General features: G+C 53.1%; 1 protein-coding gene across 1 annotated transcript; it reads left to right on the top strand.

Moving 5' to 3' along the window:
- The first annotated feature begins 1,373 nt into the window (after nucleotides 1-1,373).
- On the top strand, nucleotides 1,374-21,288 carry TIE1 (tyrosine kinase with immunoglobulin like and EGF like domains 1). Its single transcript, XM_084787827.1, has 23 exons — nucleotides 1,374-1,530; nucleotides 4,691-5,008; nucleotides 5,097-5,207; nucleotides 6,491-6,646; nucleotides 6,810-6,941; nucleotides 7,069-7,209; nucleotides 7,410-7,538; nucleotides 8,493-8,638; nucleotides 8,897-9,041; nucleotides 10,961-11,119; nucleotides 11,283-11,420; nucleotides 11,612-11,902; nucleotides 12,305-12,595; nucleotides 12,865-13,055; nucleotides 15,051-15,261; nucleotides 15,426-15,536; nucleotides 15,746-15,936; nucleotides 17,166-17,279; nucleotides 17,389-17,459; nucleotides 18,978-19,018; nucleotides 19,106-19,202; nucleotides 19,337-19,436; nucleotides 20,691-21,288. The coding sequence occupies exons 1-23, from the start codon at nucleotides 1,473-1,475 to the stop codon at nucleotides 20,760-20,762; spliced, it is 3,414 nt and encodes a 1,137-aa protein (XP_084643953.1). The 5' UTR covers nucleotides 1,374-1,472; the 3' UTR covers nucleotides 20,763-21,288.
- The last annotated feature ends 405 nt before the right edge of the window (nucleotides 21,289-21,693 follow it).

The raw sequence follows: 21,693 nt of genomic DNA, 5'->3' as shown, positions 1-21,693 counted from the left end.
CCCCACTCATTGCTGGAGGAAAGGGGGACACGGATCTAGCCAGTGAGCCCAGGCTACCCCTAGCTTCTTCTGCACCTTCGAAGCAACTCGTTGTGGCGTTCCAGGGGCGTGTTCTACCTGGGAACTGGCAGTGGGGACTCAGGTGTCAATCATCTGAGAAAGGTCTAAGAAGTGCTGCAGAGGGACCAAGGGGGCAGGTGTGGCCAGCCGCTGAGAGTAGATGTGAGCTGCTAAGATAGATGGCTCAGTAGGTAACAGCCTTTGGCACCAAGCCTGATGACCTAAATGTGATCCCCAGAACCGAATGGCAGAAGGAGAGTGGTGACCCCCACAAAGTATCTGCTGATTGGCGTGCGTGCACACATGCCTATAATGCCAGGACTCAGAAAGACGACGTAGGAAAATCATGGGCTACATAAAGGGTTCACACACACACACACACACACACACACACACACACACACACACACATACCTGACTGTGAAGTGAGTACCACCCTAACCTGAACTACATAAGGAGACTCTGTCTCCATTTTGAAGCAAGAAAAAGTGGCTGCATTATTTCTGGATGGGACTGTACTTGCCAAGTCTCCAGGGATAGACGTGGCTAGCTGCACCGTGAATATGGACAGCTGTGGGTGAGGAGCATCCATGCCACAGCCCCGTTGCCCGTGTGTTCCCTCTTTGTGCTTCAGTGTGTGTCTGAGAAATCAGTGACCAGGCCAGAAGGTTTAAGTCCCAGCCTTTGTCCCAGCCGCAAGGCTTCCCTGTAAGCACCACGGACCTCCATTTTTCCGTCTGTAAGGTGAGAAAAGCACGCAAGCTAGACTACCAGGGTCTGTGTGCTCCTAACCCTTTCTCTTTGTCTGTCTTCACGTTTGTGCTTCTGTGACCTGCTCTCTAGGATGTGGGTAACTGTGTGTGTGTGTCCCAGAGCACATGTATGAAGAGCCATGCGAGCCGTGTGTGTGTGTGTGTGTGTGTGTGTGTGTGTGTGTGTGTGTGTGTGAGTGTGTGCTGGGAGGAGGAGGAGAGACCCCAGAACAATGTCCTGCCTCTAAGCCTCCTCAATAGACGGAAGCCACGGACTTCCTCCCTTTCCTGTCTGCTGTGCTCCAGCAGTACAGATGGACGGGACACAGGCGATGGGAGAAAAGAGTCCAACTGTCCCCAGGTCTGTCCTTGTCATAACCTGCCCTCCCAACTTCCAATGGCGCCCCTTCCAGTGATTTCCAGGCCACGCCCATACCCAGGCTTGTGGTGGTGGTGGGGGGGCTGGACCTGGGAGGACTACAGGCTGAGATAGACAAGCCTTCCCTCCTCTCTCCCCTGTCAGCCCTCCCACCCTAGCCATCATTTCCTCTTCCTCCTCAGCACTGAGGTACACTGAGCAGAACAGGCTGAGCACTCAGGCCCACAGCCTCTGACCCCAGGCCCAGCTGGCCTTGGCTGGCCCGGGTCAGCCTCCGGAGTATGGTCTGGCAGGGCTCCCCTTTCCTGCTCCCTATTTTCTTCTTGGCCTCTCATGTTGGTAAGTGTGCCCTGAGCGCCTCCCTCACCCCTGATTTCCAGGGCTTAATCCCAGCCCCCTGCAAGAAACCCCAACAGGCCATAGCAATGGGGCCTCATGATATGGTGGCTACTGTGGGTTGGGGGAGGGGAAACGGAGAGTTATTGTTTAATGGGTGTAGCATTTCAGCTTGTGGTGGTCCACTCCTTTAATCCCAGGACTTGGGAGGCCAGCCTGGACTACCTAGTGAACCCCATGTTAGCCACATGGAGATGTAGTGAGACCCTACGTCGAAAACAAAACCAAACAAAAAGAGCTGTGGAAATGGGTGGTGATGTTTCTACAGCATTATAAATGTATTCATTAGCCCTGAATTGAATGCTTAGAAATGGTTCTGAGAGTAAATTCTAGTGTGTATGCATTTTAACACAACTTAAAAATTGGAAGGAAAGCCAGGTGTGGTGGAGTATGCCTGTAATCCCAGCAGAGGCAGGCGGATCACTGTGAGTTCGAGGCCAGCCTGGTCTACAGACTAAATCCAGGGCAGCCAAGGCTACACAGAGGAAACTCTGTCTCAAAAAACAAAAACGGAGGCAAAAGCCGAAACTCCGTCATCACCACCACTAACTACCATCATCATCATCATCATCCACCAAAACCTGAGAGCAGCGTGGGGAAAACTCTGGCCGGTGCTGGAAATCAATGCCTTTGTATGAGGAAGGGCAGGGGACAGACATTTCCTTGGCCCTCAGAAGTAACTGTGTTTATTCAATAATTCATTAGACAGCTGGGCATGGTGGCTTTAATCCCAGCACTCAGGAGACAAAGGCAGGTGAATCTCTGAGGGTCTGAGGCCAGCCAGGTCTCCATAGCGAGTTTTAGAACAGCCAGAACTACATAGAACTCAAAACAATTAATAATAATATTAAAATAATAAATAACAACAGTAACAACAACTCCCAAACCTATCAAGTGGCGAGTAAACGATGCTGGCTTCCCAGGTGATTATTTACTGTTGGAGTTGTGTGTGCAGAGGGCTTGGCGAAGGCTTCTGAACCCTGGCGACGTATTCTTTCACTCTGCTGATTAGAGGACCAGAAGTCAGAGGCTGCCTTTGAGCGGTTTACAGTCTAGTGGGGAGCACAGGTCAGGGATGAGGGCCAGACAGAAACAGACGTAGAGAGTTCTTGGGGAGCACGGACAAGAGAGAGCCAGCTCACTCTGCTGTAGGTGAGCAAACAGTCGGCGGGATATCCTTAAGAAAGGTAGCTTACCAGAACAGTAAATGCAAACTTGGGAGTCATGGGAGCCCATAGGACAGAGGGGCCAAGGGTGAGCCACAAGGATGCTTGGGATCATACACATCATCCTGAAGGTACCAGGAGCCATGGGACATTGTAGCAAGTGAGTCACAAGATGTTTTTGAGTCTTGGTGGCATCACTTTGGAGAATGAATTGGGAAAGAAGCTGTGGCCCCTGAAATGGTCCAAGTAAGTAAAGATGAGGGCAGAACAAAGCTTGCGCAAAACACAGAATTGGCCAGCAAGGTTTAAGGGGGCAAAATGTAGAAATATGTTCCAGATTGGAAGCTAAGCAATGAGGATTTTAGGCTTGGACAAGCTGGCTGTGCTGGTTCCTAACTGTATGACCTTGAGCAAGTCCTGAGCCTTTGTTCCCTGCCTATAAATCAGAAATAATGACACCCACCCCTCAGGTCAGGCTGGAAAAGGAAGAGAACATCACTAAAGAGCCCGGTGCATAATTGACATCCAATAAACATTAATTATTATGACAGTGGGAACATAAGATGACTCTGAAGTTAGTGTCTCAGGTAATGGGTGTTGTCCTCTGAGTCAGAAAACTTGGGAGAGGTGAGGGTTTAAGGAACACTGGTGCAAGTGCGTTTGGAGCTGAAAGACCACACCTGAGCAAATGACTCAGGGGTGACAGCTGAAGCCAAGGGAGTCGATGAACGTGCTCAAGGAAGCCTGAGACGAATGATTACAGCAGACTATCAGCTTCACTGAAGGAGGCCATGGAGAAAGGGCATTTGGTGCCTGCTGGATGGCCAGTAAATGCCAGCTTCTCCTTAAGATAGCCGGTCAAAGACCATTAACTGATATGCTAAGTGGCATTTAAATTAATTGATTACTTGACAGCTAACAGGAAGGGAAAGGAACTAGGAAGAGACAGGAAAGGAAGGGTCTGGAAGGGCTAAGGTCACAGATCTGAGGTAGGCTAGTCAGGCTTTCCCCCCTCTTGGGGTGCCCACTTTTGGGGTGCAAAGTTTATGCTTCAGTTGCACTAGTTCCTAGCCCTGGGCAGCTTCCCTCCCCAACACTAGAACATTTCTCATTCTGTGCATAACTCGGGCTGTTTGCCCATAGCATGGCCTCTCCCTACCCCTGACCTTTCTCCATCTTTTCCTCCTCACTCTTGCCTAAGCTCACCTTGCTTCCAAAGCCCCCGCCCCCGGCCCCCAATGAAGCCTCTCTCCCCTCTTGTGCCCTCTGGTCTCCTTTCCTCCCCTCCCTCATGCCAATTGGGTGTTCCCGTCCCCTCTGCCCCAACACCTGCACTTGGGAGGGCTATCTGTATGTGATCCATCAGCTTCCCAAGGCAGGACCTAGACCCACCTGCGTCTGCGTCCCTCTGGGCAGGTGGAGCTAGTGGCTTCATTTCTGCCCCTAACCTACCTTCAGTCCCAGTGACCAATCAAATAGTTCTCAAGTCTTTAAGCCACAAGGAGGGTGGCCTTATGACACTTCAGGCTCGATGGCTCTTCTAGCCTCCATGGTGGGACAAGTACAAATGGCTCAGGGGGAAGCCTTGGTGTTGAAACGGCTCAGGGAGGAGTCAGGGCAGTGATCTGACACAGAGGACAACGTAAGGACAGGAGACAGAGCCATAGATCATTTCCCTGCTGCCAAGAGCCACATCTGTCTGGAGCCAGAGAAGGATGTGTGCTTTTGTTTATGTCTTAGGATGAAGGAGCCTGCGGGCAAAGGGCAAGCATGTGTGGAGAGGGAAGGGAACAGGGTGGAAACCTTTGAAACTTTGAAAAAGTAAAGTCTTCAGAGGGCATGGGGAAACATCAGCACGAGTTACTGTTGGAGTCCCGGGCTTTTGGGGCTGCTGGATTGGCAGAATCTACCATGGAGTCACTGCTGTCCTGTCCCAGGTGCCGCTGTGGACCTGACACTGCTGGCCAACCTGCGCATCACCGACCCCCAGCGTTTCTTCCTGACTTGCGTGTCTGGTGAGGCAGGGGCAGGGAGGGGCTCGGACGCCTGGGGTCCACCCGTGCTGCTGGAGAAGGATGACCGCATCGTTCGCACCTTCCCGCCGGGACAGCCCCTGCACCTGGCACGCAATGGCTCACACCAGGTCACGCTGCGTGGCTTCTCCAAGCCCTCGGATTTGGTAGGCGTCTTCTCCTGCGTGGGTGGCGACGGCACACGGCGTACTCGAGTGCTCTACGTGCACAACAGCCCGGGGGGTGAGTCTGGCCTGCGAGAAGGTGGAGTGAGTGACATAGAAAGAGTTGCTGTCCTAGATCACTGGCCTGACCTTTCTTTCATCTCCAGCCCACCTGTTTCCAGACAAGGTCACACACACGGTGAACAGGGGTGACACAGCTGTGCTTTCTGCGCGTGTGCACAAGGAGAGACAGACTGACGTGATATGGAAGAACAACGGTGAGGGACATTTGGCTGTGACACCCCAGGACCTCCATTGCCCTCCATATACTCAGCCCATCACTCGGATACACCTGCCATGCTTCTAGCCAACTTCCAGGGTCCTTCCGTGGCATGCACCTGACCCTATCTCATCTTCAGCTCTGAGCAACCCACCTACTGTACTAAGAGGACCAGGAGCCTGTAGCCAGCTACCTCTTAAGTAGTATTTTAAGCCCTTCTCTTTGGCCATCCCCCCGGGAGTTAGCAGGTGCTCTCTCTCTCTCTCTCTCTCTCTCTCTCTCTCTCTCTCTCTCTCTCTCTCTCTCTCACACACACACACACACACACACACACACACACACACACACACACGGCCTGCCTAAGGAGAGCAGGGGTCCCCAAGGGAAAAAGAAGACAGCTGGCAATGTGTGCCCAGCATAGGCCAAGGGAAGTCTAACCCCTCTCAAACAACGATTTGCCCAACTCAGGTCCTTGATGCCCAAGGCAGACATGTACTGGAGCCCACACTGATACACGGGTCGCAGCTCTGGGCCTGCCCACCACCCCGTGCGTCCCCTCCACTCCATGGAAGGACTCTTATTCCTTGAGCAGCCCCCACGATGCCTGGCTCGGCCACACGATCTGCTAGCTGACTCTTGGATACTTGGCTCCTAAGGGAGAAGACTCTTCTCCTTGGGCAGAAGGCTTTGAGCCAATGAGAGTTGTAGAAGCAGGCAGGGAGACCTGAGCCTTTGCAAGTTTGGAATTCTGCAGCAAAGACAAGAACGAACCAGGCAGAGCGTGAACATTTGACTAGTAATTTGGGTCCTCGATGAGGAGGCCGGAAGAGAGTCCTGAAGGGCAAAAGAGCCAAACAGAGAAAGGCCAGGGCTGTCGAGGGCAAAGGCAGGAGGGTCTGAAATGCCAGATGATGCTTCTAGAAGGCAAACAAGAATTTAAGAATTCAAGAATGTTAGGGGTCAGGCAGGGTGTGACGGGCTATGGGACTGGAGGGCTGAACAGGGACCCAACCGGCAAAAACAACTGCTAAGGAATTGGTTTTCATCTTGGGGCAATGGAGAGCTCTGCAGTGCGGTACGGGTACAGAAAGGTCTATTGTAAAAGCACTGCCCCCCACCCCGGCTGTCCAGTGGAGGGCAGACAGATAGGGCCAGTGTGGAAACAGAGAGCTCCCCCAAAAAGGCATTGTGCCCAGATCACATTGGTGTGCCCAGGGCAGGGGGAGGTAACACCAGCCCTTGGTGTGATTCGGAGGGCGTTGACTTGATCGTGTCCCCCAGGATCCTACTTCAGTACCCTAGACTGGCATGAGGCCCACGATGGGCGTTTTCAACTGCAGCTCCAAAACGTGCAGCCACCATCAAGTGGCATCTACAGTGCCACTTACCTAGAAGCCAGCCCCCTGGGCAGTGCCTTCTTTCGGCTCATCGTGCGAGGTGAGGAGCAGAAGGCAGGGGTCGTGGGCGGTAATGGGAGGCTGTGAGCCCTATATGCTTTTCCATTGGGTCTTAGGGTCCGTGAGGTGCCCTGAGCTACCCTAGTTCTCAGCAGCTGTGGACAAGTGGGTGAAGATCAGCTACTGAAAACACTTTCCTCTAGGTTGTGGGGCTGGACGCTGGGGGCCTGGGTGTGTCAAGGATTGCCCAGGCTGCCTGCATGGAGGTGTGTGTCATGACCACGACGGTGAATGTGTGTGTCCACCAGGATTCACTGGTACCCGCTGTGAACAGGGTAAGTAGGGAAGCTAGGAGCTAGGCAGGAGAGGGTGCCTGACTGAGAGAGGATTCTGAAGCCACAGGGGGTGCAGCTCAGTGTATGAGGCCCGACAGAGTCTGTATATCACACACCTTATGTTCAGCCTGCAGAGAGGGTCGTTTTGGGCAGAGCTGCCAGGAACAGTGCCCCGGCACAGGAGGCTGTCGGGGTCTCACCTTCTGCCTCCCAGATCCCTATGGCTGTTCCTGTGGCTCTGGCTGGAGGGGAAGCCAGTGCCAGGAAGGTATGTACTAGGCCACCTCCTATGGGCATAAGTGTGCCAGACCCTTCACTCTGACCCTGACCTGACACCAAACCTTCCAATCCCCTGACAAGTGACCCCACCACCACCACCACCACACCAGCCTGCTGGATAGCTTATGCCCTGTGTGTACCATGCCGGGCCTGACCTACCCTTTGTAACCACACCTCTTCTATTTCCAGCATGTGCTCCTGGTCATTTTGGGGCTGATTGTCGCCTCCAGTGCCAGTGTCAAAATGGTGGCACTTGTGACCGGTTCAGCGGCTGTGTATGCCCCTCTGGGTGGCACGGAGTACACTGTGAGAAGTCAGGTATATGCCCCTGGGACCCCCCCCCTCAAGACAGATGGTCCTTAATCAAACATATCTCTCTGCCTTTCCTTTTATTGGTGATGTCCAAGTCCTTCCCTCAGGGAGTTGAGAGGTGCTTACATTGTGAAGGCTAGCAGCCTAGGGCACACGGGATCTAGAGGAGACCCTGACCAGTGTGAGAGTTCTTCTGGGGGTGGGGTGGGGGAGTCAAGATCAGGAATTGAATGTGGAAGACACAAGAGAGATGAGTGGGGAAGAATGAGCCTCTGCTTGTGTTTCAGGATGATGAAGCAGGAGACTTAAGGGAGCAGCCAGCAGGGATCATGTGACAGGGCCTTTGATTGTAGGCCAAGGGTTGATACTTAAATGTGAGGAGCTGAATAGAAGTTGTTAAGGGTGTTATGATGGTCAGGCTTATGTTTGAGGAAAGAAGAGCCGTGGGCGGAGTCCAGAAGCCAAGGGCCAAAAATGACGGAGTTGGCAGGCATAATGACCCATACCTATAATCTTAGCAATCAGGAAGCTGAGACAAGAGAATTGTCTGAAGTTCAAAGCCAGCCTGTGCTACAAAGAGAGTTTCAGGCCAGCCCAGGGGGGAGACAAGAGAAACAAGGGGGAGGGGGCCAGGGCCGGGATTCGGTTAAATCCATCCTGAGCTTTTTGGCTGTTTGGGCTGGGGGTGTGGTAAGGGGTCTGGTTCTGTCTCTTAGAACACCGCAGGAAATGTGACAAGAGAGATGGAGCAGAAGAACCCTACACCTGACTGGGTGTGGGGAACCAGAGCCTGAAGGCATCCCGCAGGGCCTCGCTGGTTTCAATTTGAGGTGGCAGGACAGACAGTGGGACCTTCACTGAGATGCAGAGCATTGGGCAGGGGGCATTTTGGTGGTCACATGGCTGCCCCATGATTGTTTAGGATGAGTGTCTCCCCCCCCCCCCCACCTCTCTCTCCAGACCGGATCCCCCAGATCCTCAACATGGCCTCAGAGCTGGAGTTCAACTTAGGGACAATGCCCAGGATCAACTGCGCAGCTGCAGGGAATCCCTTCCCAGTGCGGGGCAGCATGGAGCTCCACAAGCCGGATGGTACCATGCTCCTGGTGAGCCCTGGTGGCCCTAACCCTACTGTCAGCTCCCCCATCTCACCAGCTTCACAGTTCATTCCTTAGTCTGTTTCTCACCGCCCCCACCCCCCACCCCTGTGAGCACTTGTTGTAGGCTCTGCCTGGCCTGACTTAAACAGGCTGACTGGTGAGGGGATGGCATCGGATCTGTGATCCAGCAACAGTCAGCACTGAGCCACATCTGTCTCCTGGAGTACACGCTGTCTGTTCACTGTTTCCTCTCCTCTCTCTTAGTCTACCAAGGCCATTGTGGAGCCAGACAGGACCACAGCCGAGTTTGAGGTGCCCCCTTTGACTCTTGGGGACAGCGGGTTCTGGGAATGCCGGGTATCGACGTCTGGTGGCCAAGACAGCCGGCGCTTCAAGGTCAATGTCAAAGGTTAGTGGCGATCTAAGGTTTTGGATGGATGGTACTACCTGATAGTGCTCAGGCTGGGGATCCTAGCAGGAAAGGCAAAGGCTTTGAAGGACAAAGCTTAGCCCCAGGCAAAGAAGAAGACTGATGGCCAACCAGTGTCATAGCCTGGTGCCCCCTGGAAAGGACATCCTACTGTTCAGAAACTGGAGACATCCTCCAGCCTTGCCCTGCCTCCTGCATAATACATGTGCCACTCACCACTGCATAGATTGTCCCTTTAACTCTGAGGTGCTCCTCCTTCGTCTGACTCACCTCATGTGGCCACACAGCACCAGCAGACAGGCAAACCTGTTTGTCTCCTCAAAAGGGGACATGTGCCCAGGAGTCTGCCGGGTGAATGGACTACTCGCACTTGCACTCGAGAACTCAAAGTAGACCACAGAGCACCCTCCCCATGGGCGGGGCCTGGGCAGCCCAGTCCTGCAGGCTCTACTCTCCTTCTGCTCCTCATGTTGTATCATTTTGTCTCTCTTCTCTCCTTCCCTTTCCTCTTCTTCATTGCTATGTTTCTCAACCCCTGGCCATCTCTAGCCCACTGTCCCATCCGCCTTTATCTCCCTCCTCAGTCTTTTATCAGAGCTTTGGACCAAGCCGTCCACTCAACTTGGATCCCAAGCACTCCTTTCTATCGCCTTAGCTTAGCAAGTTATGGAACCTCAGTTTCTCATGGTGTAAAAGGAGGATATTAGTGCCCATAGGGCCAGGCTGCTGGGAAGACTGGGTGATGCATTTAAGTAGTTATCACACTGGCTGACAGGAGATGTGCTCAATAGAGAGGACCCTTGTTGTTATTTAAAATGGCATCTGCTGCCAAGATGCCGACCCTTCTCCATCACTCCCACATATGATCCACAGTCAGGACCCCTCTCCTGATGGTGGACCGCCATGAGGCAGGGGCATCTTCTATGAAGGTCCGGTCCTGATGTGGAAATTGATGCCCATTGTATAGCAGCCATTTCTCCCAGACTCTGTTCCCCTGCGTGAGGCACAGGCAACTGGGGACTCTTAGGAGCCAAACTGGACCCTCATCATCCCCAGATCTGTACCTGCCTCTAACAAACTGTTTTCATCTGACACTTCTTCACTCTGCTGCCTGCATCTTCCATACTCCTCAGCAACCCTCCCTCCCTCCCTACCTCCCTCCTTACCTCTCTCCTTTCTTTCCTTTATGCTTAACCAGGAAAGTCAGTCTGGTCTTTTTTGGAAGAAGCTGCAGAAACTTTAGTCATTAATGCAATAACCTAGAGAGAAAAGCTGAGGCCAGGATCAGGGCATTGATGGTGGAGGAAGCCATGCAGAAACACAAATGCTATTTTAGGGCAGAACTGATGGCTTTGAGGTAGCCTGATCAGACAGACCTAGTTCAAATTCTCTTAGCTGTGTGTCCTTAGGCAAGTTCTTCAATGTCTCCTAGCCTCAGTTATTTTTTTTTTTCACTCATCACCCAGGAACCGTGAGACTCAGCACTTATGCATAAGAAGCATCAAGTGCAGAGCAGGTGCCAAAATACTGGCACATTTTATCTTTAGGAACAGAACAGATGGGCGAATAGTGAGGGGAAAGGGGACTGTGATACCTAGGTAGTGCCCTGCCTTGAACTCTACTGACACTAAGGACAGGGAGCTGTTTCCCAGCCTCTGTCTGGTTGTGTCACACTTTTTAGACACCTACGTCCTTATGACCAAGTCCCTGTGGTCCAAGATACAGAGAGACCTGAACTGCCTTCCCTGAGCCATGGCCATCCCAGTCATCTACTGAACCTGGTCTCCTCCCACCAAACTAAACCCATCTCCAGATCTGGGCTAAGATCTGGAGGTATCCAAACCCAGAGTGTGCCCCTCTTCATGGACCCTGACTCACCCCAGTTTTTTTTTTGCCAGAGCCCCCAGTGCCTCTGACTGCTCCTCGGCTCCTGGCCAAGCAGAGCCGTCAGCTTGTGGTCTCCCCATTGGTCTCCTTCGGTGGGGATGGGCCCATCTCCTCTGTCCGCCTGCACTACCGGCCCCAGAACAGCATGATTGCCTGGTCTGCCATTGTGGGTGAGTGGGGGACAGAGTTAGGGGATGGAGTGCTGTGTAATAGTGAGGGGGCAGGGTGGAAACAGAGAGGGGGGATGGTATAAAAGAAGAGAGGGCTGAGGGGAGCGATGGCTTCAGGACATGTCTAAGACCTAGGGATGTGTGTGGCACACCTTACCCTCAGTGGATCCCAGTGAGAATGTGACGATAATGAACTTGAAGCCGAAGACAGGATACAGTGTCCGCGTGCAGCTAAGCCGCCCCGGGGAAGGAGGAGAGGGAACCTGGGGGCCTTCTACCCTCATGACTACTGACTGCCCTGGTGAGGAGCCAAGATATATCCCTTCCCGTCCCCCCGGGGCTTACCACCATGCCTGCTCAGAATATGTCTTGCTCCACACCCCAAGACAACCCCTAGAGGTTGTCCCAGTCCTGCCCACTGGGGGATTATTGACCCACTTAGTCCCAAGCGCCCATTGGATGGTTCTGACCCCTCCTGACCTCTGACCACAGAGCCTTCACTGCAGCCGTGGCTAGAAGGCTGGTATGTGGAAGGTCCTGACAGGATACGAGTGAGCTGGTCCTTACCCTCGGTGCCACTTTCTGGTGATGGTTTCCTGCTGCGCCTGTGGGACGGGGCCCGTGGACAGGAGAGGCGGGAGAACATCTCATCCCCCCAGGCCCGCACTGCCCTCCTGACTGGACTCACGCCTGGCACCCACTACCAGCTGGACGTGCGGCTGTATCACTGCACCCTCCTGGGCCCTGCCTCACCCCCTGCGCATGTGCTTATGCCCCTCAGCGGTAGGCCCCCTGTGGGAATGACGGACTAGGGGTAAGGGGAGGTTGCAAGACACTGGGGGGGGGGGAGGCACTGAGAAGACCCAGGACGCATGGGGGAGATAGAAGGTACCAGAAGGAACAGGCCATGGCGGGGGAAGGGGAGGCTTGTGGAGCATAAGCTATTGAGAACTTGGAGAGGACTCAGGATGCAAGGTGACCAACGAAAGAGGCAGCTTAAAGGTGGAGGCAACTTGGGGAACAGAGATGAGTCCAGTCAGGGTGAAAGATGGGGGAGGTAGCACATGGCTCCTGTGCTGGGATCCACAAAGCAGACGGAGTACGCACCAGAGCGGCTGTGACTGACCCCACAGCTCTATCGGCCTGTTCAATCTACCCATTCCTTCCCCCCTTCTCACCTCCCAGGGCCCCCAGCTCCCCGGCACCTCCATGCCCAGGCCCTGTCAGACTCTGAGATCCAGCTGACATGGCAACATCCCGAGGCTCCATCTGGACCTATATCGAAGTACATTGTGGAGATTCAGGTGGCCGGGGGCTCAGGAGACCCACAGTGGATGGATGTAGACAGGCCGGAGGAGTCAAGCATCATCGTCCGTGGCCTCAATGCCAGCACACGCTACCTCTTCCGTGTGCGGGCCAGTGTTCAGGGTCTTGGTGACTGGAGCAACACAGTGGAAGAGGCCACTCTGGGCAATGGTGAGAGACTGGGGTCTGTAGCGTCCTCTGCATGTGTGCCTCCACCTTGACCCCAGCCTTGGAGCCAAGGCATTAAAGCCTTCTTAACAAGCGATACAAGCCCGGAAGTCCAGTTGCTTCCTTGACCTCTGACCTCTAGTCATCCATCCATGAAGCCTCCCCATAGCACAGTACCAACATGTCCAACCTCTCCCTCTGTGGGATCCCATGGAGGCCTCTGGGTTCCCTGATCCAGACCATCACCCCCGCCTGTCCTTCACTGTGTACAGGGTTGCAGAGTGAGGGCCCAGTCCAAGAGAGCCGGGCAGCTGAAGAGGGCCTGGATCAGCAGCTGGTCCTGGCTGTGGTGGGCTCCGTCTCTGCCACCTGTCTCACCATCCTGGCTGCCCTTTTGGCCCTGGTGTGTATCCGAAGAAGCTGCCTACACCGGAGACGGACCTTCACCTACCAGTCAGGATCGGTCAGTGTCCACTGGGTTTACAAGGTCCTGTATGTTGTGTATGTTTGTCCTCACATGCCCGCAAGTGCCAATGTGTACACATACTACTGTTCAAGTCTAAAGCCACATTAAGTGATCCTTTAGGTACAAAATAGAACTTTCTTTAAAAAAAAAAACAAAAACCTGAACTCAGCTCTTAAGCCCATTCATATTAATGGTTGGATAGTTAGCATTCTCAGTTAAAAAAAAAAAAAAGAAGAAGAAGAAGAAAAAGAAGCAATGGCACACGCCTATAATCCCAGTACTTGGAGAGGCAGAGGTAGGTGGATCTCTGTGAGTTCAAAGCCAGCCTGGTCTACCAAGTGAGTCCAGGACAGCCAAGGCTACACAGAAAAACCCTGTCTTAAAAAAAAAAGTCAGTTCATTCATATTTCAGCAGCTCTCATTCCAGGCTTAGATGATGCCATTTGGAATTAACTTCTTTACTTACCCACACCCTGTGGGTACCGTCAGCCTGGATCATGTGCTGATCTCTGGAGGAGCATCTAGGGCCCATGCTGGCCTCTCTCCTCACAGGCCCTGCCCTTCACCTGTGCACATCTGTGGTCCGTGTTCTGAATCCTACTTGCTGTGAGCGCTCATCCCAGGCTCTACTCTTTTATTCTGTCTCTCTTGTTTTTGAGACAGGGTCTCTCTGTGTAGACTAGGGTGGCCATGAATGCACAGAGATGTCTCACCTCTGCCTCCTGAGTGCTGGAGTTGAAGGTGTGTGCTGTCATGCCGGTTCCCAGCCTGTATTCTTTTGGTTTGGTTTGGTTTGGTTTGGTTTGGTTTGGTTTGGTTTGGTTTGGTTTGGTTTTTTTCCAGACAGGGTTTCTCTGTGTAGCCCTGGCTGGCCTGGACTCACTTTGTAGACCAGACTGGCCTTGAACTCACAGTGATCCACCTGCCTCTGCCCCCCCCCCCCAGTGCTGGGATTAAAGGCATGCACCACCTTCTCAAAGTATGCAGTAGGAGGCGGGGGGGGGGGGGGGGGAGGGCCTGCAGCCTCACCTGCGCTCCCAGAGGAGAGTGGTTCACTCTTAAGCTTCCCTGGGCATTCAGTCCAGGCTGTGCCCTCTGGCCCTCAGGACTACACGGACACGGGACGAGGAAGGGGTGTTGATACTTCCTCAGGAACCCAGACTCACCCTACCCAGTCATGTCCACCCAACCTGTTGGTCCTGTCTCCTCTGAGAACTTCCCACTGTTGTCACTTAGAATCAGGACTCTGGCCTGGCCCTCTCTGCTTGGGCTCTCCCTACTTAGAGCCATTTAAAAGAAGTTCTGAGCTAATTCTTGTATTAAAAGTCTAGTGATCAAGGCTGGTGGCTGCTACGTCTTTAAAAATCCCATCCAGAGGCTGGGCATGGTGGCGCACGCCTTTAATCCCAGTACTCTGAAGGCAGAGGCAGGTAGAACGCTGTGAGTTCGAGGCCAGCCTGGTCTACAAAGCGAGTCTAGGACAGCCAAGGCTACACAAGGAAACCCTGTCTCAATAAAACAAAAAAAGAAAAAAGAAAAAGAAATCCATCTATGAATAAGTAAATAAATAAGCAAAGCCCAGTAGTGAGGCTGGCACAATAGTGGAAGCTTACTTTTCCCCATCACATCACATTTCAATTCTCTATTTAAATATTAGAATATTTTTGGTTCATTGGCTCACCCATGAGCCCTGGCTCCACTTTGCCACAAACCCCATCCCCTGGACCCCCCAGGCTGATGCCTCTGCCTTTGTTTTCCTAGACACCTGTCCACCTGAAACCCACCTGTGGCTGTCACCTGTGATTCTATGCAATGTCCGTCTCTGTAGGTGTGGCCCAGGCTAACCACCAGGGTGCCGTCTGTCTGGCTCTGTCCGTCAGTCTAACCACTGGGTCCTCTCTCTGTACACCTCTCGGCTCCTCCATTTGCCCCCACATCTCTCGTGTGGACTGGCCACATATCCATCCTCCCCCCCTCCCCCATTCCATGAAGGGTGAAGAGACAATCCTGCAGTTCAGCTCGGGGACCTTGACATTGACCCGGCGGCCAAAGCCACAGCCCGAGCCCCTGAGTTACCCTGTGCTGGAGTGGGAGGACATCACCTTTGAGGACCTCATCGGGGAGGGGAACTTCGGCCAAGTCATCCGGGCCATGATCAAGAAGGACGGGCTCAAGATGAACGCAGCCATTAAGATGCTAAAAGGTCCTCAGCCATTAACTCTAGACCCCAGGGTCTTGCTCTCCCTTCGTTCCCACAAGCACCAGGCCTTACCCAGCTCCCACCAGCAGCTGACTCCTCCTCCCTGCCCCCCCCCCACTAACTCCGGTTTATCCATGGCAGAAGCTAACACTGACTTTTCTACACAGAATATGCTTCTGAAAATGACCACCGCGACTTTGCCGGCGAACTAGAAGTTCTGTGCAAGCTAGGACACCACCCCAACATTATCAACCTCTTGGGTGCCTGTGAGAACCGAGGTGAGCCCTGAGTTCATTTCCTATTCCTTCTAGACCTCAGTCATCAGCTAACACCTGTATCATGTAAGCAGCTTGTGGGGGATGCCTAGGTCCCCTGCTCATCGCAGGCTTCTCCTGCACCCTGAAGCCTGCCTCTCGCCATCGGGTACCGTTCATAACAGCACGTGGCCTGTATATGAACCATCGCCGTGTGCCTCCTTACCTCCCAGGTTACCTGTATATCGCTATTGAATACGCGCCCTATGGAAACCTGCTAGATTTCCTGAGAAAAAGCAGGGTCCTGGAGACTGACCCGGCATTTGCTCGAGAGCATGGAACGGCCTCCACGCTCAGCTCCCGGCAGCTGCTGCGCTTTGCCAGCGATGCAGCCAACGGCATGCAGTACCTGAGTGAGAAGCAGGTGTGTGCGAGGGAGTGAGGTGGGCGACAGCAGGGAGAGGGGAGGTCGCTGCACAGACCTGGTCAGGCGGTCAGTGCGCAGGCTCTGACTGGGTACGAGGGGGGGGGGGCTGGGGACAGGGGGGGGGGAGGGTACGCGCAGTGAGCCGGAAGGACACAACCATAGGTTCAGGCCCTGGGCGGCTGTGAATGCCACAGGGAGGGAGAAGAGGACAGGAGGCAAATGGGGAGCCGGTGGTGTTGGATTTGAAGCCCCTGCGGGGGCATCCTGAGTTGGAGGTGTCGAGTGGACAAGTTGTAAATATTAAACTAGCACTCAAGGGACAGTCCTAGGCTGGAGACGGCGTGGCGCTGCCACCGCAGCACAGTGACTTCAGCAGGGAGGACGTGGAGGGTGCGGTGGGAGCCTGAGTGAGGTGAGGAAAGGAAAACTGCCAAAAGGGCACTCGAGCCTGAAGGAAGGCATTTCACAGGCGGCAAAATTGTGAGTCTTTGGAGGGAGAGGGGCGTCAGGGAGAAGCTGATGAACAGATGTGTCTGAGGAGGAGGAGGATGGGATAAGGAAAGGACCTGGAACATGGCGGTCACTGATGGATTTTCATCAGCAAGGGGGGGGGGGTGGAGAACAGAGGATGGAGTAGTGGCAGGTGCCTGTGATCCCAGATCTTAAGAGACAGGGGTGAGAGGATCAAGAGTTCAAGGCCAACCTGGGTTATATAATAAGTACCAGGGCAGCCAAGACTACATAGCAAGACTCCGTTTCAAAAGATGAGGGGAGCCGGGCAGGCGGTGGTGGCGCACGCCTTTAATCCCAGCACTCGGGAGGCAGAGGCAGGTGGATCGCTGTGAGTTCGAGGCCAGCCTGGTCTACAAAGTGAGTCCAGGACAGCCAGGGCTACACAGAGAGACCCTGTCTCGAAAAACTAAAAAAAAAAAAAAAAAAAAAAGATGAGGGGAAGGGGGTGCGAGAGGAGAAAAAGAAGAAGGGAGAAGAAGGAGGGGAAGGAGATGAAGGCAAATAAGTTGATCACCCCATCCCAGAAAAGGAGATGCTACCCAAACTAGAGTGTGTTGTTCCACGTCAGGGGAAAGACTGGGTGAGGGCCGGTCCTGACTTTTTCTCAGAGCCTTCTCAGCCGACCCACGGCTGAGGCGTATGTGGGTGGGAAGACGCAGGGGCTCCCACTGGCCCCATGCCCCGGGGCCCCTGACTTCTGACGTTGCCTGCAGTTTATTCACAGGGACCTGGCCGCCCGAAACGTGCTGGTTGGAGAAAACCTGGCCTCCAAGATTGCAGACTTTGGCCTGTCTCGCGGGGAGGAGGTGTATGTGAAGAAGACGATGGCAAGTCTCACTCAGCCTTCTCCACTTAGGGCCAACGCCCGTGTCTGCCCCTCAAACCCCTCACAAAGCCCTTTCTGCCAGCCTGGCCCTCTGACCCTTTCCTTCACAGGGCCGTCTCCCTGTGCGCTGGATGGCCATTGAGTCCCTCAACTATAGCGTCTACACCACCAAGAGTGACGTGTGAGTATGGCGAGGGGTGGGAAGAGGCAGATCGCTTGTCTCGCTGCCCCACCCCCACCCCACCCCCGCAGAACACTCCGGCATAGTCTAGATGCACCTCAGCAATGTCTTGGGTTATCCAAGGCACGGCTTGGGTGTCAACAGGTAGAATCCAGGTGCGTGACAGTGTATCCTAAGAATACTTTGGAAGGTTCTAGAGTTCTATAGGGAAGCTACTTGGAGGGCTGTCCGGAAGGATTTTGAGCTCCCTTCACTGAAGAAAATCACTTCAGTGACAGGGTTGGGGTAGGAAGTGTTTATAGAGTTTTCTTTGTGTAAGAGATGAGGGGATTCCTCGATGAGATCGGGAAAAACTGGGTAGTCACAAGGTGACGAGAGAGAACCCTCAAGGAGCATGACCACCTTCCTTTCTGAAGGGTAAGGTCATAATGTGACCCTTCAGACCCCTCTGTGCTACATAGGCATACATGCACACACACACACATGCACATATACCCACATATACGCACATACACACACACACACACACACACACACACACACACACACACACACACACAGAGTGACCATCTTAGCACACTTCCCCTATCTCTAGATATGTCCATGTCGGTCATCCCTGTCTCCTGAGCTGTTCTGTACCAGCCCTGAACCCTGTGGCTGACCTCATCTCACTAACTGCCCCTCTGACCACAACCTACTTCCTGTTCCTGCCCTAAGACTCCCTAGAGCCTTCCCCCACCCACACTTAGAACTTTCTGCCTGGCCTTAGCCTGACATGCAGCTGCGCAGAGCCTCTTAGCATCCAAAATGCACAGAGCGAGAGCTTTAAAGCCGGGATTTGGATCCCTGCTCTCAGCGGTGCAACTGCGGCACAAAAGTTAACCTTTCAGACCTCAGTGTTGTTATCTGCAAAATGAGGGTAGTAAAGGCTGAATCACAGGGCTGCTGGGGGTCAGGCAACTGACATGAAGGTTACTCAGTGCACGAGTCTCAATAAAAAAAAAATGTCAGTTAAAAGCCAGGCAGTGGTGGCCCATGCCTTTAATCTCAGCACTTGGGAGGCAGAGGCAGGTGGATCTCTGTGAGTTCCAGCCTGATCTACAAAGTGAGTCCAGGACATCCAGGACTATTATACAAGAAACCCTGTCTCGAAAACAAAAAACAAAACAAAAAAAAAAAAAAAAAAAAAAGAAAGAAAGAAAGAAAGAAAGAAGAAAAAAAACCCTAATTTATAAAGAAGCCAAATGTCCACCTATGAACTACACACACACACACACACACACACACACACACACACACACACACACACGAGAAATACACAAAATGTTACTATAATTAGTTGAGTCTGGGGACCAGGAGCTATGAAAGAGCTTCAGTAGGATGGGCACAGTATCCGGCCAAGGCCAGATGCTGACAGAGAAGACACATGCAGGGTCTGGGAGCAGCTGCACAGCTTGGTTAGGCAGAGATTAAACTGTGTCTCCCACAAGGTAACTAAGTGCGTCCTTCTCATTTCAGCTGGTCCTTTGGGGTCCTCCTCTGGGAGATAGTAAGCCTTGGTAAGCCCACGCCCGGTTCTCCAGAGCACCCTATCTTCTTGTGGGTCCCTTCCTGTGTAGACTGAGGGAGCCTTGTACCCCCTGCAGGAGGCACGCCCTACTGTGGCATGACCTGTGCTGAGCTCTACGAGAAGCTGCCTCAGGGCTATCGCATGGAGCAGCCTCGAAACTGTGATGACGAAGTGTGAGTTCACTTCCCCTTGAGTTCTGGGGACTCCCCTCCGAGACGAGTGCCCTTGGCCTTTTAATGTGTGGCCTGTCCCCCAGTCACTCCCCGCCCCCCAACACACCTTACAGCACCCCCACTCCCATCCGCAGGTACGAGCTGATGCGGCAATGCTGGCGGGACCGTCCCTATGAGCGCCCCCCCTTCGCCCAGATCGCACTACAGTTGGGCCGCATGCTGGAAGCCAGGAAGGTAAGAGACCGGACGAGGTGGGGATGGGCACCCTCTAAACCCACAGGAAGCTCCATCTCATGGATGCCACACAGGAGGCCACTGTGTCTCCCACCCTCTCACCACAGTTACGCAAACTCCCTCAGCTGGCGCTGCCACCATCTGGGTTGGGCTTAGGACGCAGCCCATGTTGGGTGTAGACCCTAGGCCCCGTATATACTCTTCCAATATGTTACTTCCGTACTTCCGTACTGTTGCTGTCAACATCGAATCCCTCCCCTCAACTCCAGACTGCTTGTCTGTCTTCCTTCAAGACATCAACCCGTTCTCTCCTGGGACCCCGCCTCCTCACCTGGTCCAAAGCCAGACAAAAGGCATAAATGGTCACCCAAAATGGAGGCGTGGGCGAACGCATGATACAGGAAGGGCTGAATAAACAAGCCGAATGAGAGATGCATTAATCATACGAATAAATACAATATCTGCATCAAATAACCATGTGAACAGATGAATTATCAGATAGAGATGAAAGAGCCGGGCGGTGGTGGCGCATGCGCCTTTAATCCCAGCACTCGGGAGGCAGAGGCAGGCGGATCTCTGTGAGTTCAAGGCCAGCCTGGTCTACAAAGTGAGTCTCGGACAGCCAAGGCTACAGAGAGAAACCCTGTCTCGAAAAACAAAAAACAAAAAAACAAAAGAAAGAAAAAGGAAAGGAATGAGCATTCAGGGAGGCAGAGGCAGGCAGATCGCTGTGAGTTCGAGGACAGCCTGGTCTACAAAGCAAGTCCAGGACAGCCAAGGCTACACAGAGAGACCCTGACTTGACAAACCAAATATAAATAAATAAATAAATAAATAAATAAATAAATAAAGCAAAGAAAGAAGAAATATAGCAAAATATGAAAACCATTTTCTTAGCTTGATGGTGGTAGTGCACACCTTTAATCCCAATACTTGGGAGGCAAAGATGGGTGGATCTCTGAGTTCAAGGCCAGCCTGGTCTGCAGGAGATGAAGCTCCAGGAAAGACAGGGCTATATTCCCCAGAAAAACCCGGTTAAAAAAAAAAAGGAGGTAGGGGGATAGGATGGGAAGGGGAAGGATCAAATAATCATATATACAGATGACTGGCTCTTCCACAGCAGCCTATGAGTGATGAGTAAGTGAGTTTTCTTTTTACAGTGTCTCACTACATGGCTGTGGCTGGCCTGGGGCTGCCCCACACCTCACAGAGATCTGCCTGTTTCTGCTGCACTAAAACTCCTTCTTCCCACAGGCCTACGTGAACATGTCGCTGTTTGAGAACTTTACCTACGCTGGCATCGACGCCACAGCTGAGGAGGCCTGAGCTGTTCCCTACACACACATACACCCCGAATCTGGCTCTGCTGGCCGGAGCGAACCGCTTCCATCTGTGAGTTAGGACGCTTGTAACCTCCGACCCAGGCTGTCTCAAGAAAGTTTTTTTTTTTTTTTTTTTTTTTTTTTTTTTTTGGTTTTTTGAGACAGGGTCTCTCTGTGTAGCCTTGGCTGTCCTGGACTCGCTTTGTAGACCAGGCTGGATTTGAACTCACAGCGATCCGCCTGCCTCTGCTTCCTAAGTGCTGGGATTAAAGACGTGCACCACCGCAACTGGCTCAAGAAAGTCTTTTAATTAAAAAAAGAAAGAAAGAAAGAAAGAAAAGATCCAGGAAACATGAGCTGAGGGAAACAGGGATCCCCAATTCTTGGCAGTAGCTTTCCCTTCACATCCTTCCTCCTCCAAACCCTAACCCCACTTCTGATCTTCTGCACATGCTACTAACACCCTGTTTAGCGACTCCCATTTCTCTCTACTTGTACTCAGAAAAAAAAAATAAATGCCCTGAGCAGTTGTATGGCTGTGTCTACATTTTACAGACCGTAGGTCCAAGGTGGGAGAGTTAATCCCAAAAACCAAACTGGACTTGGGCGGTGGGGATGGGGGTGGTGGGGGTGGGGGCTGGGGGCGGGGTGGGGGCGGGGAGGAAGCTCGGTCCTGGAGTACTGCCTAAACTCCGCTCTTCCGGCGTGGTGCGAGGTGGAAGGCCCATTGGCCACACACACACCGTATACTACCACCTCTGCAACACTCACATTACAACTTCCTCTTAGTCCCGTCCCCTTCCTGCTTCCCAGCCTCCTTCCCAGCTTGTGTGGCGAGTCTCTCGGGAGTCTCCACAGCCTCATAGTCTTTTTTTTTTTTTTCCTGCCCAAATACAGTCGATGCCAGGACTGGCTGAAGCCCAGCTCAGCTTGGA

The sequence above is a fragment of the Acomys minous genome (assembly GCF_964271855.1).
Source record: "Acomys minous genome assembly, chromosome: 6".
NCBI lineage: Eukaryota > Metazoa > Chordata > Mammalia > Rodentia > Muridae > Acomys > Acomys minous.
The sequence above is the reverse complement of the archived record's forward strand: the minus strand, read 5'-3'. Positions and strand labels throughout refer to the sequence as shown.

Bases quoted from the DNA above. Each gene is read 5' to 3' on its own strand.
- TIE1 (XM_084787827.1), top strand. From the start codon at position 1,473: ATGGTCTGGCAGGGCTCCCCTTTCCTGCTCCCTATTTTCTTCTTGGCC. The intron at 5,208-6,490 runs GTGAGGGACATT...CGTGTCCCCCAG, and splicing joins CGTGATATGGAAGAACAACG to GATCCTACTTCAGTACCCTA. The intron at 11,421-11,611 runs GTGAGGAGCCAA...CTCTGACCACAG, and splicing joins CATGACTACTGACTGCCCTG to AGCCTTCACTGCAGCCGTGG.